This window comes from Centruroides vittatus, unplaced genomic scaffold (assembly GCF_030686945.1).
Source record: "Centruroides vittatus isolate TY-2023 unplaced genomic scaffold, ASM3068694v2 contig_1168, whole genome shotgun sequence".
NCBI lineage: Eukaryota > Metazoa > Arthropoda > Arachnida > Scorpiones > Buthidae > Centruroides > Centruroides vittatus.
In genome coordinates, this window is record NW_027120749.1 from 4,511,412 (window position 1) to 4,539,220 (window position 27,809).

Here is a 27,809-nt window from a genome sequence, read left to right on the forward strand (position 1 = left end):
ATTGAAGTGGCGTGTTTAGTGGTATACGTTTCTAAATTAATCTAGTTCGCGTCAAAGTTTTTTTAAAAAAGTTGTTATGGGGAGTGTGTATGTGTGTATGTATGTTTGTATCGATCCTGGCAATTACCGTGAACGATCCGTAGAGTGATATAGTAGTTAATTCGAGCGCAAATATCGAAAACGTTTCGACTTCCTCGTCTATATTCCCGGTAAGCGATCTCGGCTCCGGACTGTACAATTAACCGGTCACGATTCACCTATGTGACGACTTAATTGCCAACCGCACCGACCCTTCTGCAACGAGCATGCGCCGTAGACGACAGTCGGCAAAGCGCTGCGACCTCCGTCCAGATCGACAGTAGAAGGTTTGGCTATCGCCGCAAGCACGGGTGTACTGTCGACTACGAGAGGATTTCTTGTGGGCCACGCTTAAACGTCACTCGGTCACGTATGTAATCGACTGACGCGTACAAGTCCTCCGATGTAATATTTATATAACAGGAGATTCGTGCGATCGAAACTCCTGTGCCATCAAGTGATTCGGAATTAATTGTAGTGCATTTAAATTAAGACATTACGTGCAAGCAACGCTCAGTCCTTCTATCGATCGCCGTGAGAGAACGACGACGGTTCGCTCAGCCGCCGACCAACTCAGTAGAGGATCGGACAGAGCGCCGTTGAGATGTCTGTTCGACCGGGCGAAAAGCCACTGACTACAGTCAGAACGTGGCACCCGCACGTGTACGGCAAGCCACCTCGACAACCAACTCCTCATTTTATCGTCGATATACTGGGTATGAGAGAAAAAGCACGATCTACCGTGGTACTCAATGGTGCCCGAACGTGTTATCAGCCCGAAGAGATGGAACACAGACTGCTGGACCAACCTCTTAACTTATCCTGTGGCGAAAGGACTGTTTCGCCAACCAGGACTACAGACTTTAAGGGAAACAAAACGCCCGATACTGTACCTCCGATATCACCGGTCGCATCTCCTGCCCTGTTGTGCCAGAGATCTTTCTATCCGACGGAAAATGCGGGAGGTGGTGGAAAAGATGCGAAATTCACTCAAGTCAATGCGAAAGATAACGATCCACAAGCCAAGAAAAGTAAGTAGGTTACTATTAAATTTTTTTTTATTTACAAAAATGCAAAACGTCAAATGTCATCATGTGTGGTATATTAGACCGGTTACGAGGCTAAGTGGGGGTGTCCGTGGAGCGGATGACGTCAGGCATGTTATCAAACAAAGGGACAGTCGAAGCGGAAGCAATCGGTGACATTTCCTGGCTGTTCTTCCAATACTTACCATTGATCATGCCACCGATCTGTACATCTAGAAACTGGAATATTAACCGAAGCATGCAACAACAATTTATTGCCGCTTACGGGAGAGAGAAAGAGAAAGAGCTAGAACCATTCTCAAAATCGCATACAATAATTCAGCCTAACTTTCTCTCCTATCTATTATTATGCCAGCACAAAAAGACCTATTACTAGTGTAGTTTTAAACGGGAGAAGGAGCACTTAAAATAGTTTGATTAATTGGGCGAAAGTCTTTTTTGGGTTCCGAAATCATAATATGGAGCAGAACTGATTGCTTGGCATGAAAAGACCAACCGAGTGGTTGCTGAGAGAAATATTGATTGAATAGTAGGGACGATTCCCCCGCCCTGGTATACCCTCATCTGTCTAGCTCTAAATAGACAGTTCTCTCTCTATGGCAAAGCTATTAATAGTCGGTTATGTTACCGAGAAGTTTCGTAACGCGTCTAGACCGAAGGATCTTAACAAGTGTTATTTTTTTAAATTGCTAATTCCTGCAATTGTTAAGTGCTTGGTATATTTTCGTTCGAGCGTGATTATGAACGTAATTTGTGAAAGAGGAGAGTCACTAACACGCACGTAAGCGAACGGTAAACATTCATACTTCGATCCAATCAACTTAAAACCAAACTCGATAACGGAAAAGTAGAACAAGATGAATAAAATGATTTTACCTAGTCAACAATTAACAGATTATTTCAATTTATAGTCGCGTGCTGTGGAGATATGAAAAGTAATTGCTAAAAGTTTCATGACACGATTTTAATAGGGAAGTATGCAAAATAATCTTTTGTTTATCGTTATTATTCAAGGCCTTTGAGATCTTATCAGTTGTATGAATCGTACGCTAGAAATATATATATAACTAGTTGTATATAACCCTAACTTTGTCTATTAAGCAGAAGAGATGAACTTTATATTCTTAACGACAAACGTTTTAAACTCCAGTCGACTTGAATTGGTCATTGTTTCTAAATGACGTACAGTCACGCAGATTAAATTCTGTCAAATGACAATTTAATGTGTCTTAAATAGACTGCCAGACAAATTTAGACTTTATCTCGTCTAGATATACAAATATTAAAAAAAAAAAAAAACATTTTTAATTATATTGATTGAATCGCCTAATATAATCAGAATAATACCTCAAAGTAATGATCACTGTTTAAAAATTTTATTAATGTTTTTATAATTTATACTTAAATAGAGATTATTTACAGAATTATAAAATGAATAACGAACTATTTTAAACCTTTAACCCATTCGTTATTAATCATTCAACTAATTTATAACACGTTAATTTCTATTCGGGTTGAGTTAATTACGTTTATAAATGTACAAATGAACGGTCGAGTAAGATATAGAAACATTCCATCAATTAAAACAATCGAATTTATTTGAATAAGATGACATTATTAGGAAAATAGATTGAGTATAGTGATGAACCTATTGAAATTCGAAACACAGTCATAGTTTAGGAGCGATGCTCACTTTCCAAAATCCGGAGAGACAATCGAAATTTCTTCTACTTGAAAGTTAGTCACCCAACGACTTCCGTACTACCCACTCGTGGTTACAAGTAGGCTCCTAGACAGAATGTTTATTGAAAATTTTATTGTCTACTTTCAACAATAGGAGCTAGTCTCTCTGAGAATATGATGTCAAGTTTATAACGTCAAACGGGACATATTTATGAGTATGAAGGGATTGAAGCATACCTACCTAGGATAAACGTTCCTTGTGGGCTCTTTATTTTCAAATTTACTCTAAAAATAAATTTGAAATCATTTAGTTCCTTTTAAAAAAACAACATTTGTTTTTTAAATATCAATTAATTGGAAAGTTTTAACGTTAAATCTCCAATGTCATTTCTCAATTAGTTAAATGGAAAGATAACGTTACAAACTAGTAAATCATTAAATTCTACATTGATTCTTAAGTTAAATTGATAGTAATGTGATACACTTGTTTACTGATAGTTCAATATTTGACAGCAAACTTTAGTTATTTTTCAATTTGTCAAAATATTTGTAAAAGTTTTTCGAAACAGAATCTTCCATTATCTAATTTAAGCGAAAATTTTATTTACTTATTTTCGCTATTAATTTTGGAATTTATATTAAAAGTAGACAGCATCTTCCTTATAAAAGTTTTAAGTTAATAGAACCCATTAACAAAAATAAATATATTTAAAAACACACACAAAAAAACAAAAATAAAATAAAAACTGACAGTTTACAAAGTAGATTAACTGTGAAACTAATTTTATAAATTTTGAATCTGTGGAGAACTTAAAAAAAATTCAGATTTTTATCAATAAAAATTTTGCATATTTTAGAAAATCAAAATTATTGCAACATCCTCAATTTGAAGAGATAAAATATTTAAATGTTATAAAATATTTCGTTACACAAGTAGTACTAAGAAAACTCTTCTAATGATAATTTAAATCCCACGGAAAATTTAGGAGTACTTTATGAATTATTAGACTGTTTAAGCAAGGATAAATTGCGAAATCAGTAACATGTTTTACTTTAGCATTAAAGCTGAAATGTCTGGATTGCTGTCATCTCTCTTCCCCCCTCGCGATAGTTGCCTTAATCAAGTTGTAGAGTCGAGTCTTTCGAATAAGCTAATTCAAATGGTGGTGGGAGAGGCCACTGACCCTGTAGAATATACCATTTAGGGTTCTAAATTACTTTTTCCTCTTGATAGTTTATATTGCGGATTATTAAATTTTGTTTATTAAAATAATGTTACGAATATCTTAATGAGTATATTTGTTAAAGGGAGTTTATTGTATAAGTGTTAAAGAGTTGTTATTTCATTTCACATTTTATTTTTTTATATTCTGTTTAAGCAGTTGATATTAGTTGATATTTTCAAGCGGGGAAATATAGGACAACGAATCATATTTAATTCGCTCTTCACTTTACAAGTCCACTAAAAGACTATAATTTAGTAACTAGCAACACTATGCTTTAAATTTAGAAGGTTTGTTAAGTTACACGTTGAAGGACCACTTCTTAAAATCAGGATTATGTAGAAGAGCCCTCATCGAATGAACTTTCGGGGTTTCAATCAATAACTGTAGGAACTGATTAGCTTTATTATGACAGAAGGCCTACAATTTGTGAAGCGAAAAAAGGTCGCATTCTAGATGATTACTTATAGATTTTACGCAAAAATCTGTACAAATTATTAAATAGAAAATAAATATCAAATCAATCCTTTAACAAATCAATTAGAAGAGAAATTCTATGATTGATTATACACCAGAGGTTTGAAGATAAATCCGAAGGTTTTTCGATTCAACCTTCAAGTAGGCAATATCTTCGGAAAACTTTCTTTTAAAGCCTCGGGCGTAGATTTCTTTTTCTTTTTCCTTTTTTTATTTTTAAGAAAGAAAGAGCAATCTCTAAATTTAGAACGTAATAGCCTATAGGCCTGATTTAAACCGTGTGATATGATAAGTCTATAATTTGCATACGAGCTGCTTAGACTTAAGCTTTGAAAGTTATGCCTTAGGTAATGCATAACAAGAAATGCCACTAAAATTTCTACATTCTTTACTAGTCGAAAGGACGGAATACTTTCTGAGAGGAGCAAGACCGATTATCTAAAGGTATCCGTCTAATTGGTTGTTCGACTCCTTTCAGATCGAAGCCATTAAGTAGACAACGACAGTTTTAGGATTTCACAAAAATTGATTTGAAAAGTTTAAAATGATATTTAACTTTCATTCAAAAAAATTCAGTTTAAACACTTTTATTTATATTAATTTTGCGGTATTTTTCTTTTAACCCTGTTAAAATAAGGTAAAACGTTATTTATTCTTTGTAAGCATTTTAGCGAAGGAATAAAATTAATTAATACGATGGTTAATAAAACTTTTAAATTAAAATTTTAAAATTTATTTAAATGTTGTGTTTATCGTTATTTTGCACTAATAATTACCCTATTAATAATGAATGGGACTTTATAAAATTTTCATAATGTAATCTATTATAACAATTTTCTGATAATTTAGGAAACGTTTGAAACATTTTAACCAATTAAATGAATTAATAAATGATAAATTTGTTTAAATTAAAACTTATTATTAATTTTTCATTAATTTAAAAATTGTTTTTAATCAGAAAACAATGTTTAGAAAGATTCATCACTCGTTGAATGATAAAAATTTTTAATTATCTTCTACAATTTGACACATTTTAAATTTATTAAGCATAACAAATTACTAAAAGAAATTCAGTAATCACGAAGTAGGCTATCTGACACCTTGTCGGCAATCTTTGCATATTTATACCCTTCGACACTTCAACTTTTCTTTCATAAGAATATTCATGTGATTTCTAGTCCATCTGGCCGTACTTGGGGGTGGTTGTAGAGTACGTGACTCGAACGAGTTTACAAAGGTATTAGGGACATTGCAAATACCGGACATTAAATCTTCCCGTGATTTACAAACAGTCTTTTGTTTGGCCACCCGTCAAAATATTTGTACAGCAAACATTATGGTACAAATGAAACTATTGAGTGTAAAAAAAGACCCTTAAAAATATTTGTAACCATATGCTTATTTGTAATACAAATAAATTCTCTCACTAACTTAATCATTTAGACGTTCTCATTTTACATACTTAGACTCGGTTCCTTTGTAAATGCAACTCAGCTATTAATGGGAGCTTTTGCAAACACTTTCTCCCTTCTTACAAGTTTTATTCACTAATTTTATAATAGAGATCTTCACTGCTCGTCTGAAGAGCCTTTTTTTCCGTTTTTTTTTTAAAATCAAAGCTCATTAAAATTCGAATTCTATTCATAATAGAGTGGGCCTAAATACAGATTTTTATCTTAGATCATATGTTATCTTTCGAAATTGATTAAGAGATTATAATATTACTTATATAGGCCAATAAAATTTAACTTCGAATTAAATTCCTTCACTTATACATAGGCCTATATATATTCTATCTAGTTATGATATGGCTTAAATTTCTTTTAGTGAATTCAGACTCCCTTAGGCCTCTTTGTGGTATACTTTCACAAGCGCACTGTCAAGAGGTAATGATATTAATATCAATAGGCACTTTTGACACAATAAATAGACCTATCCCACATCAGATTACTGTAGGAAATAGGAGAAAAAGACTTTTATTACAGGACCCATGCGGCTTCTGTTTAGTACCGCTTGGCTACGCATGCTCGAGACTGCAAAAACCTTTCTCGGCACCCTTCCTGAGGGTGCATATTGATGGGAATATAGCCTATTGGCGATACACCAGGCCTTCATTTTCCCCTGTCCACTTAGGAGGTGTAACAGTGTATTTCACAGATGTGACGATGCATACTGTTCCATCCTTCATCGAGCTTTGTTAGCAATTCTTATAGAATATGTGCCATGTTAACAGGTGGCGTGACTTCGCACTAAATGCAGGAAATGCCGAACTTTCGATATTTTTTTTTTTAATACTTCGTATTGTAGTTATTGGCTATAATGTGTTTAGAGAATAATTTAACCGAAGCAAACAGACTATTAATAATAATTGTGTGAAGAAATATTTGAATATATATATAGCTTACGTATATATTCTTGTCTGGATAGTTTAACAATTTAGTTTTTCTGAATATTTTGTTGAAAAAATTTATATAAAAGATATTAGAATAATTTACTTTAATATTTTAATAATTCGAATACAAATCGAAACGATTAAAGAGCATTGAAAACTTTGTAAACTGTCAATTATTGTTCGTCTGCCGTATGTAATATATCATCTCGATTAGCTTAACAGATTAATTTTTCTAACATTTTTAAAAATTTTAATTGAAAACTTTAGTAGAAAATACACCAGATTAATCTATTTTACAGTTTTAATAATTGTGCAATTAATGTGCTTAATAGGAAGCTTCATAAATCATCAATTGATGTTACTATTTCGTATATAAAATAGTAGTCTGATTAGCTTAACAATTTAATGTTTTCTGACTTTGTATTTTGGTTGAAAAATTAGCATCAAAGATATTAGATTACTTTATTTCACAATTTTAATAATTCTAGCGTAATTGATGCGTTTAAAGAACACAGAGAGCTTCACAAACCGTCAATAAATGAAAGTCTTACGCATGTAAAATACTCTTATTACACAACTAGTTTAAAAAAGGCAACTAATTTAAGAGAAAAAAAGAAAAACAACCCTTTCAAATAAAACTGATTTAACTTGAGTAGACCTATTACGGTCCATTGCCAAATCATAGTTAAACGTAGAACAACATCGACTAGAGACGAAAGAGAAAGAGAGAGAGAAAGAGAGAGGAACTAAGATTACTGCAGAGCAAGTCAATTTAGAAACATTGCTTTACTTCTCTCTCTTTGTTACCAGATCCTATTTGCAAGAGTCGGTCAAATATATTGTAATCGCTTTATATTCTCTTCAGAGTAATTACTCTATGTGTCGGCTAGTTAAAAGTAAAAGGAAAAAATCCATTTAGATAAAGGTTGTGTTTTGATGACACAACAGGTGGATGGATAATTTATATATTAAAATTACATCTATTGTAGAAAGTGAAAGCAGAAAAAAGTTTGATTGAAAATTCTCTTTCGGTTATATAATGCCATCATTTTATATATAATATTTTAAAATTGCTTTAGATTAAACAATTAAATCAAAGAGAGGAAAATAATTTGATTTATTTGAAGAAAACTCTTTAATAAAGCCGGACTCTTTATATTAAACTTTTTTTTAGCTTCTTCTTCTTCTTCTTTCCTCGAGTTAAAATAAAATTTGAAAGAGTCGACATTAATAGAAAATTCGTTATAACATTAAACTAAACTCTCCTTCATTCTACTAGCCATCCGCTTACAAATCTCTTTACCGAAAACGATGCAGAATGGGACAAGCGATGCGCGAGTTCTAATTTAAAAAGGCTCACGAGTTCTCAAGGGTGTTAAAGGTGTGAGCAACTTCACAAATGTAGTTATATAAAAGATAAACCGGAGAATATCAATTCAAGCTGTCACTAGTTGCATAAAGTAAAGCAGTTTTTTTTTTATTCTTAAAGTAGTAGTAAAATAGCCAAGAATCTATTAGAATACACGCTTGAAACGAGATTGATAAAATGATGCGATGACAAAGACGATTTTTGGAAGCATATCTTCTTCCAAATAATAAAAAAAAAAAAAAAAAAGGAAACAATCCTACATCCAGATTACAGTTTGAAGCTTTAAAAAATACGGAATAATAAATTCACTGACAGAGGGAAACTTTGTTCGTCCTTCTAATCCCTACATGTCCGGTGACTCATGCACTACCCCACGGCCACAAATAAATGAAGTGACGGAATACTGATTCCCTGTATCTGACTAGATCGATTCGACACCTGAAATACTTTAGTGCAACTATAGCAGTCGGACCGCTTCAAATCCAATTTTGCTACTGTCTTCTATAGAGTTACAGCCGGTAATACTTACCCGTCTCCCTTGCGAGGTTTGGATAACGATTGGTGGCCATTTTCTTTCAAAAATGTAACCATCAGCTTATACAGTAAAGAATATTTTGCCACGTTTTATTTCTAATATTTTCGACCTTTTTACATATAAAATTAACTAAAATTTAATCGTCTTTTGCATGCAAAAACCATATCTTTAACAAGTGGAGTTTGTACTGACGGTTTCGTGAAGTTTTTTAAAAGAAAATCATTAGGCCGTAAGTTTTAATATAGAATTTTAAAATTCTTGTCAAGGCCTAATTTCTTTTCAGGCCTTAAATTTAAAAAATGTTCCCCCCACACTTTCTAGCAAAATTATTCAGAAATTACACTCGCATTCGGCAGATTGTATCATCTTTTCATTAATATTTTTATATTTCTGTTGATAAATATAAGTTTAATCTAATATTTTCAACGAATTTATAAGATTAGAGAGGCTGTAAAAGTGAAAAATTCAAACATTGGCTTAAACAATTCTTTTAATTTTTTAAAAATGTGCGTGCTATTATTAATTTATAATTACTAAGATTTTTATTTTAGAAATTTAAAATGAATTTTTTGATTTTTCATTGTTTCAAAAACAATATAATTGTCGATAGTTGATTTAAGGTTAAATAAACTTTATATAAAACTTTATACAGTTTCGGTAAAGAGTATCAAATAATAGAAACAAGATATAGATAACTAAAATTGTCAAAAAGTTCTGATAGGAAAAAAAAAAGAAAAAATACAAGCAGATCTCAACAGCCTGAAGCGAAAATGCTATGAGGACGTTTTTCCTTCGCAGTCCACTCATAACTGCCCACCTAACCCGGAAATAACATATTGCCAGTCGTCCAATAGATGTTTCCTGCAGCGCTCGATGTTGCTGCACTCTCTTCCAAAGTTATTGCTGTTATAACTGCGCAATCTCTATACAACTGCACATATGATTTTCCAAAAGTGGCAAATGCAAATTTTCGTATTTCTTTAAGACGAAAATCAAATGATTAATTTTCGTAAAAATCTAACTATTGCATTTTCATTAATATGAATAATCTTCGGCACTTGATCCTTTCGTATTTGAATTTTTGTTTTTGTCTGAATATATTTAAATCGAGATTTTTGCGTAATTTTTTTCTTTTGTAATGTTTAAGCTGTGTTTTTTTAATGATATTTATGTAAGAATTTTCAAGTCTATCATTTTTATTTGTTAATGATAGAAGGTTTATACGTAATTGGAGTCTTTCTTAATTTATTGCCTCTTATATAATTAAAAATATAAGTTTTATAGGGGAATAACTGTGATAAAGATTTTAAGTATAGGCCTACAGTAATCGTAAAAAATTGGTTAAATTTAGAGGAACGTAAGGAATGCCTTTAAAAATGTTATAAAAACAAGCTTGTCAACAACGGTTTAGATGTCTTTGAGTGACAGGTAATCTGACAGAAGTGGAATGGGTGGAAAACTAAGAACGACCATTTCGACGAATCTAGATTACAACCTTAGACTTAGATAAAACTCAACTGCGGTATTTACTAGAATCGAATGTAGCAAACTTGTTGCTATATTTCGATCAGTATCGACAGTGTAATAGGGAATGTGATCGAACGTCAGAGTTTCTAGAATTAACCCGGTGAAGGAGGGATTTTTCAACCCCCTCGACGTCTGGATTGAGTAGTAAACAAGTTTGGAAAGCATGAACCGGTTGAGTAAAGCAATTTAAGTTTATGTGGGTATCAATAAAGATTGATCTGCTTGCTATTGTTTCCTTATGTAAATCTCAGTCTCTGTTGTCTCATTATTGATTTTACCAATCGAACACAACTGTGTAGTATCTCTGAAGGAAACTGCTAGCGATATCGATATCCTAGAGGAATTATGTTTAGCCAATTTGTTTTACATAGTTTTCTTTCTTTAATGCTTTTCTTGAAAAGTATGAAAATCATTAAACTCAGGTTTATAGAACCTATTTATTCATTCTTGTTTCGAGAGAAATCTCTTGTTTGTATTTGGTAAACTTTACTAAAACTTTTATTTTGCCAATCAGAAAATTATAGAGAATATTTTAATATTAAAATTTTACACGTTTATTTTTATAAGACGTGGTTAATATTTTAAAAATTTTATAACAGAAACAATCATTTATTTGTTTATTTTCCTCATTAATCAGGTTCAAACTTTCTTAAAGTACTTAAAAATGACTTATTTTAAATAATTTCGATATATATATAATATACAACAGGATTAAAAATATTTAATCAGAAAATAAACAAGGTTTTAAATAAGAATATTAATAACTTGTTTCGTTTCAACTCCATATAATTCATTTCTCGCTGTGAGCAATGAAGGAATGAATTGAATGGTTAAAGTCTATTTAAGGCAACCATAACCCAATTTTTAGAATTAAATACTCATAAATCGTTCAACTTACGTCAAAAAATTATAAAGCTTAAATATCTTGGAGGAAAAGCCAATTAGTACACAGAACATACTAAATCATTTATTAAATAGGATAGAAAACTTGAAGGAAGCAGACAGGACATTCATTTCTTTCTGAATTTATTGTATAAATCTTATCTGCCAGGTGTTTTGTAGGGAAATATCCCTCGGGCTGTGCAGGTCCCATCAGGGCAATAGACTGTGTTCCTACCATTACAAATTCTTACAGTTCTTTGCAAACTTGGATATCTCGATACCAAATTCTTTAAAAAAAAAATTCGAGATATTTTACTTCATCAAATATTTCTTTACGATTAAAATATTTTCCTACAAAAATTGAAAGAGTATTATTGATATTTTAGAAAATACCATGTTTTATTGCCTTCTAAGATTACATACAAACAGAAAGCCAAGTAGCGATTGATATCATCGTAATAAGGCATCTTTTTTTTAATTTAGTAGTCGTATTCCGTTAAAATTTCTTCCTATTTTTGAAGATTAGAATGCAAAATAACCGCATACGTTTGAAAATGTAGTCGTCTCTTGAATTAGATCATCTATTCTCCACGATTTTAAACCAGCAACAAGAAGGAAAGCTACTTAGTAAACATGAAGTGAATTCTTTTAATTTTAAAAGCACCAGTTCTTTAAAGGAAACACTAAAGTGTTGAAAACAAAATCTTACAAGTAACTGTTTTTAACAGAGAGTAATCGTTGTTAAAAGACAACGTAGAATAAATCGGATAAGAAAAACTTATGTAGTTTAGCGATTTATCCTTGAAGAGATTAATAACTTCTCTTAAAAATAAACTGTTTATCCTAATTTTCATTTTGAGAAATCCAAATCTGTCTGACAACTTATCTCTGCAGTTATCGGCTGTCTCCATTATATCCATCGTAAATTGCTTCGCTCTTAAAATGCATCGTCAGCTGACAGCTCTATTAAACTAGTCGTGACGTCATCTAGTTGGGCGGATCAGTTGGCTGAGCTGCCTCCCTCCCTCACTACCCGCTAATTGTTATGCCAGTCCTCTTCTACTGAACACACACCTGCCATTTCCTCACTGTCGCACCCTGGAACCATTCCAACACTCTTCAATACACGACTCTTAATAGCTTCTGCATGAACTAAATATAACATTTGTCTGACTCGCCATTGCGCTTGTTTCGCCAACTTTTATTTTCTCGCTTCGTGTGTACAACATTCCACTGTCGCTTTAAACTTTCAATTATCTTCTGAAGAACTTTACTGAAAATTACTGCTAAAAATAATTAGATTGGATTTTAGTAATTGGCCTGATTCGTGTGGCATAGATTCCGTTTATTTTTATAATTTGATTTCAATTATATTCTACCAATTTCGCATTACTTTTCAAAGTTATTACAAGAGTATATTCAAATATAAAACGTCGAGTAAATGACATATGCGATAAAGTTTCAAACTGATGCAGATTTTCTGATTCAAAACGTTCTGATCCATATGCTAGATATATTTTTTTTATTTTTTCCAAATTCCGAATTTTTAATTTATAACTTCATTCCATCTTAAAATACTCCATCTGACCACCAAATTTTACTTTAGAAATGCTCCAGGTTAGATTTACTTTTTTTTTTTTTTTACTTCTAGTCTTAAAATTGCTCCAGATTATAAAATTTTCGGGTGAAAACTTATGGAAATATTCTAGAACCAAATCGTCTATTTCGATAAGAATCTAAAAATTTTTGCAAATAAGAATATTGAAAATTTTTCAAAATCTGAAAACAGCAATATTTGAAGGATCTTCAGAAATCGGCTTTTTTCGAGTTAATGTTAAAATTTCTCAAAAATTGAAAACCGATAGATTAAACTTTTCAAATGATCTCATATTATTATTTTTTTAACACTTTATTTATAATTTCTAATCTTCTAATACTGTTTATTTGATATTAAAACATATCCTCTATGGTAAACGTATTGAGTTGAATTTAGAATTCTTTCAGGTGAATCAGGCTTTGTTCTTAAATTCTCTTTCGTTCTTTGTTTAAAGTTATTCTTAGTCTCTAATGATTTAGAATTTATATCAAACGTTAACATAATTCATCAATACGAAATCTATTTCGCTTGATTATAGAGAGAGGACCCTTCAAAAAGTTGAAAATTTAATATTTATTCTCTGAAAGTCATTATAGCTTTAATTGTACTCCAACATAAATACGACTCATCAATGCTAAACTATCGAGTTAAAAGTTTTAAGATAATCTATTATTTTATTAAAACCGTTATTTGATAGAAATGAGTAAATTTTCAATATTAAATTGTATTACATTATTCTATTAAAAATAAATACATTTCAACATTATTGACAGGTGTAAAAATTGCAAGTGGTAAAGGTAATAAAAGAAAAAAAGATAAAACTGCCGATGCATCAGACGAAAGTCCTACTCCTACAGCACCCGATACGGCGTCAACACCATCAACTACTGAAGAGCAAACCTCTGATAAAGGAAAGAAGAAAAAGGCAAGAACAACGTTTACGGGAAGACAAATCTTTGAACTAGAAAAGAGGTTTGAAGTAAAGAAGTACCTGTCGTCTAGTGAAAGGGCCGAAATGGCCAAATTATTGAACGTCACGGAAACACAGGTAAAAATCCGGTAATTTGTATTTTCAAATCAGATATTGGCTTGGTTATCAGTATTGCTTTGTGCTATCTTTGAAGTAGTAAGAGTTAACAACTGCAATAAAAGTTAAAAGTGCTATTACTAAAGCTAAACTTAAATTTCGGTAACAAATTCTCTATAGTTACACGTTACATTTATATTATTAAATTAAGAAAAAAGAAATTAATTTTTTCATAACTTATCAAATCGAGAATTTTAATAGAAAAAGTATATAAATTGGTTTTTTTTTATATTCATAAATGTTATGTTGTTTTGTAAGAGGAATAGAATCCTTTACAGAGATTTAGTTTTTTGAGTTTAGAAAGCAACAAGAAGGGATAACAATTGAGAGAAATGTAACCTGATGGATGAAAAGGCCTTCCGAGTGATTTATTTATTTTAGGTTTCGGAATTTAGATAGAAAAGTCTGAAGTAAATTGAAAGGATCTATTATTCAATCCTAGAAAAATTCCTAATAAAAAAAAAGAGGAAAAAAATCCCAATTTTTATCTTTTTATCGATATTTTACTTATAAAACTAAATCTAAAAATTATAGGACTTAACGCAATACAACGAGAATAGATGGGCCTAGATGAATTAATTCATCCGAAAAAGATACGTCAGTCAATGAGAAATAAAAGAGTAAGATTTTCCAAATTGGTCATCAGATTTCTATAAATTGAAAGGGTGCATTTGCCAGGTTTTCCCTTTAATAAATCAATATGAAATGCTGACAAGTTGAAGAGAAATCAAGTGCTGTGAGACTTGGAAGTTGTCAAGTACAAAAACCAATAGAGCGTGTCTGTAATCACACCAACTGGGTGAACGTAAGACTATTTGTCGACTGTCCACTGTCATTACTCCAACTATGCGACATTTGGGGGAAGGGGGTCCTCTTGCTGTCAGCTTTATCTATTGAATTATACCTAGCTCTGCACTTTTAGCATCCCAAAGATTTTATACCTTAGGTAAAGTTGATTAAACTAGCAAACTGTTTTAAAAGAGAAACTAAACTGTGACATCATTGTCTTCACAGTTTAGTTTCTTCTATATAATAATTCGGACGGACATCTTCTTGTATCTTTATCATATAAAGCTTTCCCTGTCATTCTAGATAAAATTTAACGCAAATCCTTTTTAATTATTACCATAATGTTAAGCAAATTAATATTAAATTAATATAAAAATGTTTAATTAAAGTAAGTTTTTATCTGGAAGTTTTTAAAATGTTTTTTGGAAATTTTATATAAAAGACAGAAATAATTTTTAAAATATCTTAATGGATAACTTGGGAGTTTCGTATATACAGAATTCTTTTGGCTTTTTTATATTATTTTAATTAATTTACGAATTCTTGAGAATAGAAAGCATTTCTTCAAACATAAAAGTAGCCAAATGAATTATAATTGGTAGACAGAAAGAAGTTTTCTTATTTCTAAGCTACTTTTACGATTAAATATGGCATTTAGCATTCAACAGACGATATCACGTATTTTCTCGCTAGATAATTAAATAAAATATACTTATCACGTCGAAATATAGTAAAAGAGTTAATAAAGAATATTCGAAAACAAGTCACACAAAAACAGATTGTCTTTTTCGAGTGTTAAATCCTTGCGAAAAAATGTAGCTTTACATCAACACAATAGTGAAAATCCTACATCAGAAAGATGTTTATGCAGAGAAAAGGGGAAGTAATCTTATATTGAGATTTGTGTAAAATGTCACCGGTTTTGTGCAGGGTGTAGATCCCATGACAGAAGATGGCATCGGGCGAATTCGCCCCCTTCGACAACATAATAAATGTTGGATGGAACCCAGAGCTGACTGTGACATTACTCTCTTCTGCAGGGAATTCTGTCGAGCGAGAGGAAAGTCAGAATGATAGCAAAGAACCTAGTTCATACCAAAACTCTCTCCTCTTCCTGCTTGATCTGTTTTTTTATTCTCCCATTTAGATAGCAATTCAATTTTGACAAATGTTTGGAGACAGAACCGTCCAACAACTTTCGCTTCAGCCTCTGTAGATGGAGAAGATCAGAGACTGCAAATCGTTATTTGGGGATATTATCTATCCAGGTGTCTGGAACCTTACATATGTAACGCTGGATGGATTCTTCCCGGCTCTAGATAGAGAAGTAAAAAAATCATTTTTTAGCCAACCTCAGCTGTATATGGCTCAAATGCGAAAAATGCCCAAAGACAGCCATGTGTGGTTCAGTTAAGGCCTCCTATCTTACCAAATGTACCGAGGATTTGTCTGTGTAAAAGAATTGAATGAGGGATTTGGAATGGTTCAAAAATATTTTATTTTCAGTTCAAAATTCAGCAAAAGTACGACTCTTACGATTTTTATATGAAAAATTTTATATTCTATTAGTAGAGCAACTGCTTTGACTGTATGTCATCCTCCCTGTTGTGCGAGAGTTAGACCAAAAAATACTGCAACCAGACCAAATTAAAATATGTGAAACTCAGCAAAAATTGAAATTTTGAGCTAAAATTCTATCAATAAAAAGAAAAATCGGATCTACTTATCCTGTTTGTTTGTGGTAGTCATTCCATTAAGGTTAATACGATATCCTAATCGAATCTAGACACACAAACAGTTCAGTTAATTGTAAATAAGCGTAATTTGCAGATAACCATGAAGCAGTATCAAGCAGAGGTGACTCAAATAGTATAATCATTATCAAAAGAACTTTCATATTTCGCGTATTAATTACATATAACATCGTACCCCTAGGCATATACTTGAATCTAATTTAAAACTTTAAATTCCAATTAGTTTCTCTAATAAGATGATAAAGAGAACGGACCAATTTAAAGCTTGAAAACATTAAAATTTTAAGAGTGTTTTACCCTTAAATGTACGATGATATAATATTTAATACTTTTTCCAATCTTTAATTAATTTTATAAAAATTTTATTCATTGTAACATATGCTGATTGAATTAGTTAACGAACATTTTAAAAATTCATATTTTGTAACGTACAGTACATTTTCAAATTTACGTTCAAATGTAACACACATTTTGAAAACAAGAAAAGCTACTTTTCTGGAAATTTACATAACGAACAAATTCAGAAAACATCAAATTCTTTAACTAAATTCAAGTCATAAAATAGTTGCATTCATTATTAAAACTAAATTGGCTTAAATTATTATATTCATAGAATGGAAACTTAATCAAATAAATCTTAAAATTTTATTACTTTTATAAATATTATAAAAATTTTGAGTTGATATACTCATTTAGAGATTTATTATATCTCCTTAAGTAAATCTGCCTTTTCTTTGATACTTTTTATACGATAAATAAGCATAACATTACTTTCTAACCGGAACAGATGATGTAATCATCTACACATCATTACTTTCTAGATTTATGGCATTACAAAATGAGTATTTTTAAAGAAAATTCGACCAAGTTCCTATTAGTCAAACTATGTCTTGCTGGGTCCAACAATGACTCTTTAATGTATCTACCGAGATAATTTCCTGCCAGTGAATAAGAGAACGCAATTTGATGGAATTATTCCCTTGAATTTATTTTTATATGGATCAAATTGTTTAAAATTTGTTTACTTTTCGTTTTTATATTAAATGTAGTTTAAATCTATTTATTTATTTTTTTTAACGGAGTCTACGAATTATTTTGTAGTCGGTATTATAAACGCTACGGAGTAGTTTAAATAGTTTTAAAGGGGAAAAATATTAATCTATCAGTTTTCTGTTAGGAAAACGAGATAAATATGTGTTAAAGAATATACTTTATATAGAAAATTTTTTAATATATGAATAGAATCTATCAAAATCTACTAGAGCCACAGACGGGTTTTCGTAACTTACACATTTTGAGCCTCTCGCTCTTCTGTACTGATGCAAAATCATTCTTAGGAAAAGATACGAAGGTTCTAGTTTAAAACCGAGATTAACACTTGTGATATCACGTTGTTCCCGTGCATAAATCCGCCACTGAACAATAACCAAAACTTGAGGCCCCGAGCTTAAGAAAAGGATCAAATGGCCTTCCTAACCCTCCTCTTGTAGAGCCTGAGAATCATACGCTCCTCAATTATGCGATCCGAATGTCAGGAAAGCTTGGCAGAGTTTTAAATAATACAGACTTATTTTCTAGTTTAAATCTTTTTAAAATAGTTTCGACGAATATAATTAATTTTTATAACAAAGTTATTATTGATTAGATAAAAATATAATCTCTGAATTTATCAAAAATGATTTTTAAAAGGACAAGCAACATCTTAGATAGTGGTAGTCATAAACTGCACCTGTAAATGGCTTTAATGGTGAAAATAAAATTTTTATTTTACTTTTAAAATACCACAAAATTCCTCAATTGTTTTTAATATGCAAATAGAAGAGAATAGAAAGCCGATAGCTTCATATTATAAATTAATATATTTTTAAACACTTCTTTTTACTTCTTAAAATCAGGTTTTCGTTTAGGCCTTAGGAAAGAAATCGTATTATTATTATTATTACATCAGAATTATATGTGGTAAAGTATGTTTTTTCTGTCGGAATAAATGTTTTAATTCCGTCCTTCATTAATAGAAAACCTCTCCCCAAAGATTGCAAGCAATAGTGGTCGAAAAGACATTAGGACAAACTGACCCCGTGTTCTGGAGGGACAGCAATGGTCGATGAAGTAGAAAGTATTGATTGGGTAGCATATAGAAAGAGGGACCTGACAGCTGAAGTTGTTCAGACAGATTAGCAGCAGGAAGCTGAAAGTTTCGAGACAGGAAAACAACGTTAACCAACTTAAGAGGGTTACTTTACTTTCTCAATCGAGAATTACTTTTTATACAAATGCTATTATTCATTTAAAGTAGGCAATTAGAACATAAATACAGTAAAAAACTTTAAAAGAATATTATAAATCTTTTGTTTAATAATTGATATGCGAGTTTTTCTTAAAATGTTAAAAGTTAAATAGATTCTTATTCGAATATATTTCCCCGGAGAAATAGCAAAGAAAAGAGGCAATTCGATAAACATATTCAACACACGCTTGCAAAATGTGAATAACGACTTTGATATCGTTCTTTCAATGTCTTCGCAACGACTCCGAATGTAAACTAGGGACTACAGGAAACAAGTCACGAGTGCAGCACCAAGACGAGAAACAACTGTTGCAAAGTCTGTGTTAAAAGACGACTAAACAGCGACTATAAAGCTTGTTTTATGCACGGCCTGGTATCGTTTAAAGGGTCATTGTGCCGATAGGACGTTGCTGTTTTCAGCTTAAGATTTTACACACTATAAAATCTGTTTAAGTTGCTGCAGTAATCGGCGATAAAAAAATACAAGATTTGATGTCTTATTTTTTTGCATCTTTCTTCATTTAATTCTAATTGGATGTTAAAATGACAAGTCTATCTTGTTAAAGGCTTGATTGATCTTTAAAATGCCACCCATTTAATGTTTAACGTTTATTCGTGTCTTTAACCAATAACGCTTATAAACATTAATTGCCCAATTTTGCCTAAATTTTAGGAGCGATAATTTTGGTTAGTTTTTTTTATTATATTAATGTTGGGTCATCTTTATTATCAAACTATTTATAGGCCAGTTACTGGTATTATGCCCAAGAGCCAATTTAAACTCTAGAGACTGATGCACTTTAGTCTAGTAGTCTTGACTAATTCATAAAACGTTATCGGGATTCGTAAGTCAAAAATAACTTTACAAAGACAAACACGATTTGTTTTAGTTGAAAACAAACAGAATCCTCTAATTACAGAGTCGGAACTAGAAGAAACAAGCTAATCTCACAAGTCAGAATTAGTAAAGTAGGCAGTGTCATTTATCGCAGTTCTTTGGCATCATCCATCGCTCGTGAGACAAAACAAAGTTGACTGCAGTGATCTATTAAGTCTTCCTTCAAGTAGTTACAACACAGGCGACAATCTCTATATTAAGCAGTCTAATGCACAGTCCACAACTAAAACACTTCCAACACCGCACCCCCAGGAGGAGGTTTAATTCCTCCGTCCAACCGATTCACTCTACCATTAGCAAGCACACCAAATTAAACCATTAATCTGGTGCAAGACTCTGGGTCTGGCGCCGCGCCTCAAAGACTTTAATAATCCAGCCGACAACGAGTCTGTCACAGCTCCCACTCATTCGCTCCGTCTCTCTCTTTCCTCGGACAGAAACACGTACGATCGATAACGGGGATGTTCGCTTGTAATTAGAGCAGTACCCGAGCCTTCTTATCGTCTCTCGTCCAGCCGTAACTGGAGTCGTGCCGCGTAGCAGCATCAACCAACCCCCCGTCACCGTCATCTGCCAAATGTGAGTCTTTCTGTATGTGTGACTGTCGAGAAGACAAAAAAATGGTAGGGTTAAGTGAATTTCGACCGATAGTGGTCTGAGTAAATTGGCAGGAACTGTACAAATTGCCCGCGGATGCTACCGATAGCTCTGTCTCCTTCCCTTCTTCTTCTCCACTTACAGTGAAACCATTAAAGTGATGAACTAGTGAATCGATAGGCCTATATACAGAGTGTCTCTCGCCGGTCTTGTCAACAACTTCACTCGCTCGTTCGCCATCGGATTGAGAAAAGTTATGGTCTTTAATCGAAACGTCCATGAAAAACAAACAGAAACTTTTCGTTGCCTTCCGGTGTTTTTGGCTTGTAATTGGTAAACAAATTGAGAAAAAAAGTATTTCTCTTTAAATCACTTAACAGTGTTTTATTAAAGTAGGCCTACACCTTTGTAAACAATTCAAAATTTAACACACAAAAGCACCATCAGTCGATTTTCTAGATAAACGAGATCGTTTAAATATTAATCTGTACAAACAAAACAGACGGTTGAATGAAGTATTTATTTATATCCAAGAATTGCATTTAAATGTGAACAAAACCGAATCTTAAAAGTTTGCCAAGAATCTTAAAACTTTCATACGCTAATTTGATCCTAGCTTATTATTAGATGGAAATGTTCCAGCATAGTAACCTACTACTATAGAAATGGAAAAAAAGGAACCTTAAAAACTTAAATCTAAGTATTCATTAAATACGTAATAAGTAGAAAGCTGTTACAAAGAATTATTATTATTTTAAACAAATCTGAGTATTAATAATGAGGGTAAGGTAAAGTGTAGTATGCACCACACGTGTCTGCCGGTCTCACGTGGTGCTGGCAAATCGCCAATTTTCTCTTTTCTGTTTGGACTATGGCACCCGGGACTGTTTTACAGACAAAGAGCCGATCGTCTCTCTCGCCTCCGACTTGGGAGATAAATTTTACTCAGAGGGCGAAGCGTCAGATTGGAAAATTATCTCATCGGCCGCAATAGATTGTTGGAAAATGAGCGAGACTTTGGCTGGATATAAATCTTTCTCTTGAGAGGGTGAATATATCCTCGCAAAACTTTTTCTTTTCATTCGTTCCATACCAGACAGAAATGTCTTTCTTTCTCCTAGGAATAAAGTGAATATGGTTTATAGCATCGTTTTATTTCCATTTATTTAATGGCAATTACGGCGAAAGGTTGATGAGCAAACGTCGCATCTTCGACTAATTTTTCAGAAAACATTTTATTTCAAGAAAAATATTTCTGTGATGTTCCAATAATATGAGAGAAAGGGGAAGCATCTTTAACGATTTCGCCCTTATTTTTTTCTTTCTACATTTATTCGTTTAGTCTCTTGAAAAAGTTACGTAGAATTATTGATAGGTTTTTGTAATTGTTAATGATAAAAAATAAGATACACTTAAAACTAAAATTTGTGAAAGTTATTTTATAGCAATTTATAATATGCGCTCTTACTTTTACATTATAAAGTAAAATGGATTTTTGTTTAAGATGTTTATGGCAAATTAGAGAAGGATTTTATTCAATAGAATAGAGAAATTGAATGCTTAAAAGAAATTCTTAAAGACCTATAGGCTGAAACCATTCAAGCGTCATTTTCTTTGAAAATCTGAACATCAAATAATTACATTCCGAACAAGAATCGCCCGAAAGAGCTGGTTCATAAGTCAGCATAAGCAAGAAAAATAAAACGGAGAAAAGCTAAGAGCGATGAAGAGAGCGTTGGGGGAAAGATAATGCGAACGTCTTCAAATAACGGCTTCATTAACCACCTGCATTGGTGGTGTCCACTTCGCACTGCAGGTAATACATACCTCCTGACAACGCGGACCGTTGTCATAGCAACTGCGGGGTGGAAGTGAAGTAGTAGAAAGATGGCTCACCTTGGTAACCAGTGGGAGGATCTGCTGCCGTCAATCACGCCACTTCTACTCTCCGCCTAACTTCTCTCTGAGTCACAGATAGGCATTTGTACATTAGGTTAGCTTGCGAAACGTGACGTTAGCTATGATACGAAGCACGCAATCAGACGCATCTGCCAAACTTGATGTCTGGATAACGGATCTCTTTGCAAGAAAGACGGCGCGATACATCGATGCTAATTAGACAAGCAAACGAATTAAAATTCCCTTTTGAAACGAAAAAATTTTCATTGGAGAGATGGGGAAAAAAAAGCGTATTCTTTTGTAAATAGAGAAGGGGGGAAGTAGCAGATCATCGCCTGTTTTTAATTTAGAAAAAGGAGAGAAACGATTTAAAAAAAAAAAAAAACGAAATTAGGTTTAAATAAATTGAAAAGGAAAGAATAAACCTGGTTGTGCGCTATTATACAGAGAATCATCCCGCGGAAGCATTACAAGGAAAGCATTCAAAAGAAAACGATGCTATAAAGTAGAACGAGGGACTAACACAGAACAATAGACGGTAGCAGCGGCGATATTACAGCAGTCCCCACTTCAACTCTCTTTTCTCTAAGCGATGTTTCGGAGCAACTCTCGGAGACCCGCCGGTATCTATTACTACTACTACTAGTCGCAGAGAGAGAGCTATCAGTAGAGAGACGGGATCCTTAAATCGTTTAGCCGAGCGAAGCCGGCAAAGAAGAAGACGGAGGAGGTTACTTAAAGCTTGTACGAACCATGGAGGGGACGAAATCGAGAGAGAGAGAAAGAGAGAGAGAGAGAGAGTTGCCCGGAAAACATCAGATCAAATCGAGCGAGCGGTGATGTTGGCCAAAGTGGTATCGATTGAATGAGGCTTTCAGCGTGCGACCTCCGGGTTTTGATGTTAGCGAATCGTGCTCGAGTATCTAGAGACGGCAATTCTACTAGTTTTCTTGTTTTCGTCAGTCCGGGTTAAACGCTGAATAAGCAGCTACATCGTATGACGGAAAGAATAGGTTGAGGATAAGGGAAAGAAAAAAACTTTCCAGACATTTCTGTCACAACCGCCTTATCTAGTAGAAAAGGAGAAAGGTCGGTTTTTACCCACCCTGCATCATCCTTATCTATCTTCAAATCTCCCACTTCCTATCAGCCAGCTTGAATGAATAGTCTTTTAAACAAGTCGTTTTAGGGTGGAGTTCTCTTTGTTCGCCACCGACCGTTGTTTCTCACTACGCCTCTACCGATTGAGGTTTCCGTTTCGATTTAAACGACTTGTTACCGTGGGCGATGAATTATCTACGCCCTTTACTTGATAAATAAACATTTTTGCATTTGTGTTGCGACAAAAGACAAGATGACGCATCTCCATCCTTCTCCAATACAAGAAAACCGAGGCACAAACTAGTCAATGATTAGCTCTTTCTGCTTTCACAACATGTAAGGTTACTCGGATTTAAACTAATTCTATATCCTCCTAACAATCAAAATTATCTTCTACTTTAAATTAATGAATTCAGAATCATACTGTTTTATCTTTCATCATAAAACTAAATATCTGCAGACGTATCTAAACATAATCCTCGTTAAAAATAATCTGGTGGAAAAGCTTAAGTACATGTGTTATCTAGTTTAGAACTAAATTAGTTGTGATTAGACGTTTCTAAAATGGAAATTAGGCATGCTTTATGTTCAAAAATATTTCAAAGAGAAATTCAAAATGTACTGTACATATTAATTTAGCCCTAGATTATATTCGAAAAACATGAAATTATATTTCGAGATATAACGATGTTAGAATCGTGCATCTTCCTGAACATTTTCCGGATCTTTGTATCTTCCCGAATCTCAAAAATTTTTTATGAATTTTGAGAATCTTATATTGTACTCTAAATCTTATATTTCTCTTCGAATCATGAGTATTTTACATTATCTACCAACAACAATATAGGCCGATATCTCCATTGAGAGTTAATGCAATGTGTAATATAGCGTAAATAAAAGAAGGAATAAACAAAGGTAAATCGCTTTAGAAACCATTTTCTACTCTATAAATTTAAATATTTGAAATTTCTATTTACCCAAATCTATATTGAAAACATATAAAATATTTTCATATTTTTGAAAGTATTTATTCAATATTTTACATTATTGTTTCCTTTTTTTAAATAGTTCATTTTAAATAAATTCATCTTTCAAAGCAAAAACTGTAAAACTTTTCGACAAATTTGAATCGAATGATTTCTAACTTTAACAACATTTTATTATCCAAGAAATTCAGAAAGAGAGCGGGGAGAGTAGATCTTGCTGCCAGTTGAAGTGAAACATTACACTTGGTCTTCGTGTAGAGATTCGTATCGTTTGAATCAAGGAGAGTGTTCTTACAAAATCAATGACTGAACAATTTCCGACCAATTTCCCAGTTTTAAGAAAATAGGTTTATATGTTTTTCAAATATGTTACCGGGGAGACAATGTCTTAGGTTTTAGCTTCCATTTTCTAATATATTGACATCTATAAAATGTAAATCCATTAGTCCCGTTCAAAGAAAGAAATCTCTTATAATTTGTAAGATAACATTTAAAAAAATTAATTCTAAACTGTAAACTATGACTTATATATTTATTCTTTATATATAATTGCATAAAAAATATATTATCCTAGTTTGTAATTAATTGATAACATTTCACATCACCCATATGTTAGCTAGACAATAGATTAATGGAACTTTCTAAACACGTATTGATTTACTATAAACTTATAAATAGATATAAATCTGTATAATATAAAAATATAACTTATTATTTTTGAAATTAAATAGAAAAAAAAAGATTTGTTTATGATGAATCTTTTCTTAAAAAAGAGAGAGGATAATATACAAAATAAATCCTATTAACTGCTTACAAATTAAAGATGATTAATGAATTTCTTGATATGATGATACTTCCAGATAAAAACGCTTTTAATGCCACGAAGTTTTTTTTTTCTAATCTCTGCCGATGAAACGATTAAAATCTTAAGAGCTAGATAATAAACTAAGCTATAAGTTTATAGAGCTATGTAACATATATTTTTTATGGTTAAGAATATAAAGTCAAAGAAAACGATTATCAGTATATTATCGTTTTGTTTGACTTTCAATATTTACTTTTAAGATTTTTGGATTTCAACTAACTTATATTTGGAAATTTGACTGTAAACAATAAAAATGATCATTTTACACGGGTTTAAAACGTGTTACGAAAGTAGTTTTGTTTTATAATTAAAGCTTTTAAATATTATTTTAAAATTAGTTTTATTTCGGGTGTCTTTAACTTGAAATCGTAATTTTAAATAGAACTAGATTAAATTTTAAAAAATAATTAAATGTGTCAGAGTAGAAATAAAAAGATGCGATATTAAAATGATTTAAAACCAATTTTGCAAGGTTCAAGTGATTTTTAAATCACTCCAGGTGCAGGGTTAGGATTTTGAATAACCTCGTATACTAAATGCACTTTGTATATCATCCACAAAAAAAGTTTCTTTCCTTTTCCCCTCTGTATAATTCAAACAGCAATCTCTTGTATCTCCTTTCAAAATCTCTTAAGAGGTTCATACAAATCATGGTAGTATATTCCGTTTTTCAACGTTTCACTTGGAGCGAAATTGTGAAATCCAAAAACACTTTCAACTACAAAATAACATTCGGTATTTGTATACAGATAGATATCTCGCATGTACAAAGCTGTGAGGTAAATAAAACTTGAAAGCTCTATTCCACTTTGATGCCTCAAGTAGGATGAACACCAAGTTCTCTACGGGGAAGGAAAGCTTTTTTTTGTGTTTTATTTTAGACTTTGAACCCAAACTGTAAAAGTGAATACCGAACAGATTATTCGGTATAGACAAGCCGATTTTTATAAGATGTATTCATAGATTACAAGCAACATTTCTATTTTTCTTCCTCCTTTTCTTATACAGGTAAAAATCTGGTTCCAAAATCGGAGGACAAAATGGAAGAAACAAGATGGAATCTCCAATGCCGAAGCAGCCGAATTAAAACCTGCGAGTGAAAAATCTAGTGGAAAGAACAAGAATAATAAATCTAACAAAGATAAAACCAATAACAGTAATACAAACAACAGCATCAACAATAACAACAGAATACCGAGTGGTAAAGTAATCACAGGCGAACAGCAGGATGTAATTGTATCAGCAGATCCCCAACCCGAATCATGTTTCCAGACAACGGAAAATGGACTATGTTTATCAGATAGCAGAGTTAAAAGTAACGACGCATACTGGTCTGCATCCGTATCACCAACAACTCCGTCTTCGGGGGTTCAAGATAGTTCTGTGGGTGAAACTTCTTCCAATGAAGCGGAAAGGTACGTCTTGTCACAAACTGCGCTATTCGGTGACTCTCAAGAAGCGAGAAACGAAAATTCCGAGAAAGACTGGTCATCCCCAGCGACGACACCACCCCAAGATGGTCCTTCTACAACGGACTCACAGCCAAACGATCAAGCAAAAGAGGGATGACCTGAAACAGCATCCCCAAGAACCTTGTGTGCCTGAAACCGAGAAAATGTTAAAAAATCAGTTAGCATTTCACAAACAGAATGCAAAGGTCGTACGAAGGGATCATGTTCAGTCGATAAAATCCACACCTTCAAAAATATAACAAATTAAAAAACAACAATATTAACTCTTAAAATCCTTCTAAACTATTAGAAGACCTCAAACGTAGACTAAGATATTTTAATTAGAAATTTTAATAAATTTCTATAATATTAGAATTTTTGCATAAAACAAAATTTAAATTTTGGAAAAATGTACTTACATTTTTTATTAGATCTTTCGGTCGTTTAAAAAAGTACAGTTTAGGCCAAAATAAGTACAAATTAACCTTTTGCTAGAATGTGAAACTCTAACGTCTACCGTAAAGAAAAGTGTCAATCTAAGTTGATGATGTCACGAACAGATCATCAACACAAATCTCGTTATAACGATCTCTTATATAGGCTATCCGAATAGTCATTTACTTCTCCCTCCAATCACTTCGCTGTGTCATTGCATATACCCTCTACCCCTGTAATGAAACGGGGAACGAGCACATTGTCTAAATTTTTCAAACTGAAAATCTTGTCCATTATAGAAAGAAATTCCATTTGTTATTTATTATTATGATAGTAGTTTTTATTTTATTTTACATCAATTCTGGTCAAATTATCGGAGAGTGAACGAACTTGATCCCAGTTGTGCCATCCATCGGCCAGTGTGTTCCAGCACCTTAGAATGCGACCAGCCTAAATAGGCTCACTAGTGCCAAGTCCTCTTTAGAGATAGGTCTGTGTCTGTGTATATGTTGGTGTAGTTCGTCCATAATTTTCAAAGGGAGATAGGTTTTGGTTCTGTAGTAACCAACTACAGATGTCAAATAAAAAAGTATAAATATATATATATACATATATATATATCTATATATATATATAATATTAACTTAAAATGTTGTCTGTGGATTCTTTCATCCGTTTCATTCACATTAAACAAGTTTTATCGTGGATTAAATATTTACAAGATAAACATTAACGTTTAAAGTAGCAGAAATCGCGATTTAACATTCGTTAATTCATAATCCTGTCAAATATTTCGTTTCATTCTTATCAACAATCTTAATCTTATGACTACTCGATTTCTGTTTGTCGGT

At 32.3% G+C, this 27,809-nt stretch overlaps 1 protein-coding gene across 1 annotated transcript; it reads left to right on the forward strand.

Annotated features, from left to right (window-relative positions):
* Positions 1-27,581, forward strand: LOC136982350 (uncharacterized). The gene is made up of 3 exons (XM_067278827.1): positions 1-1,109; positions 13,583-13,857; positions 26,081-27,581. The coding sequence occupies exons 1-3, from the start codon at positions 683-685 to the stop codon at positions 26,639-26,641; spliced, it is 1,263 nt and encodes a 420-aa protein (XP_067134928.1). The 5' UTR covers positions 1-682; the 3' UTR covers positions 26,642-27,581.
* The last annotated feature ends 228 nt before the right edge of the window (positions 27,582-27,809 follow it).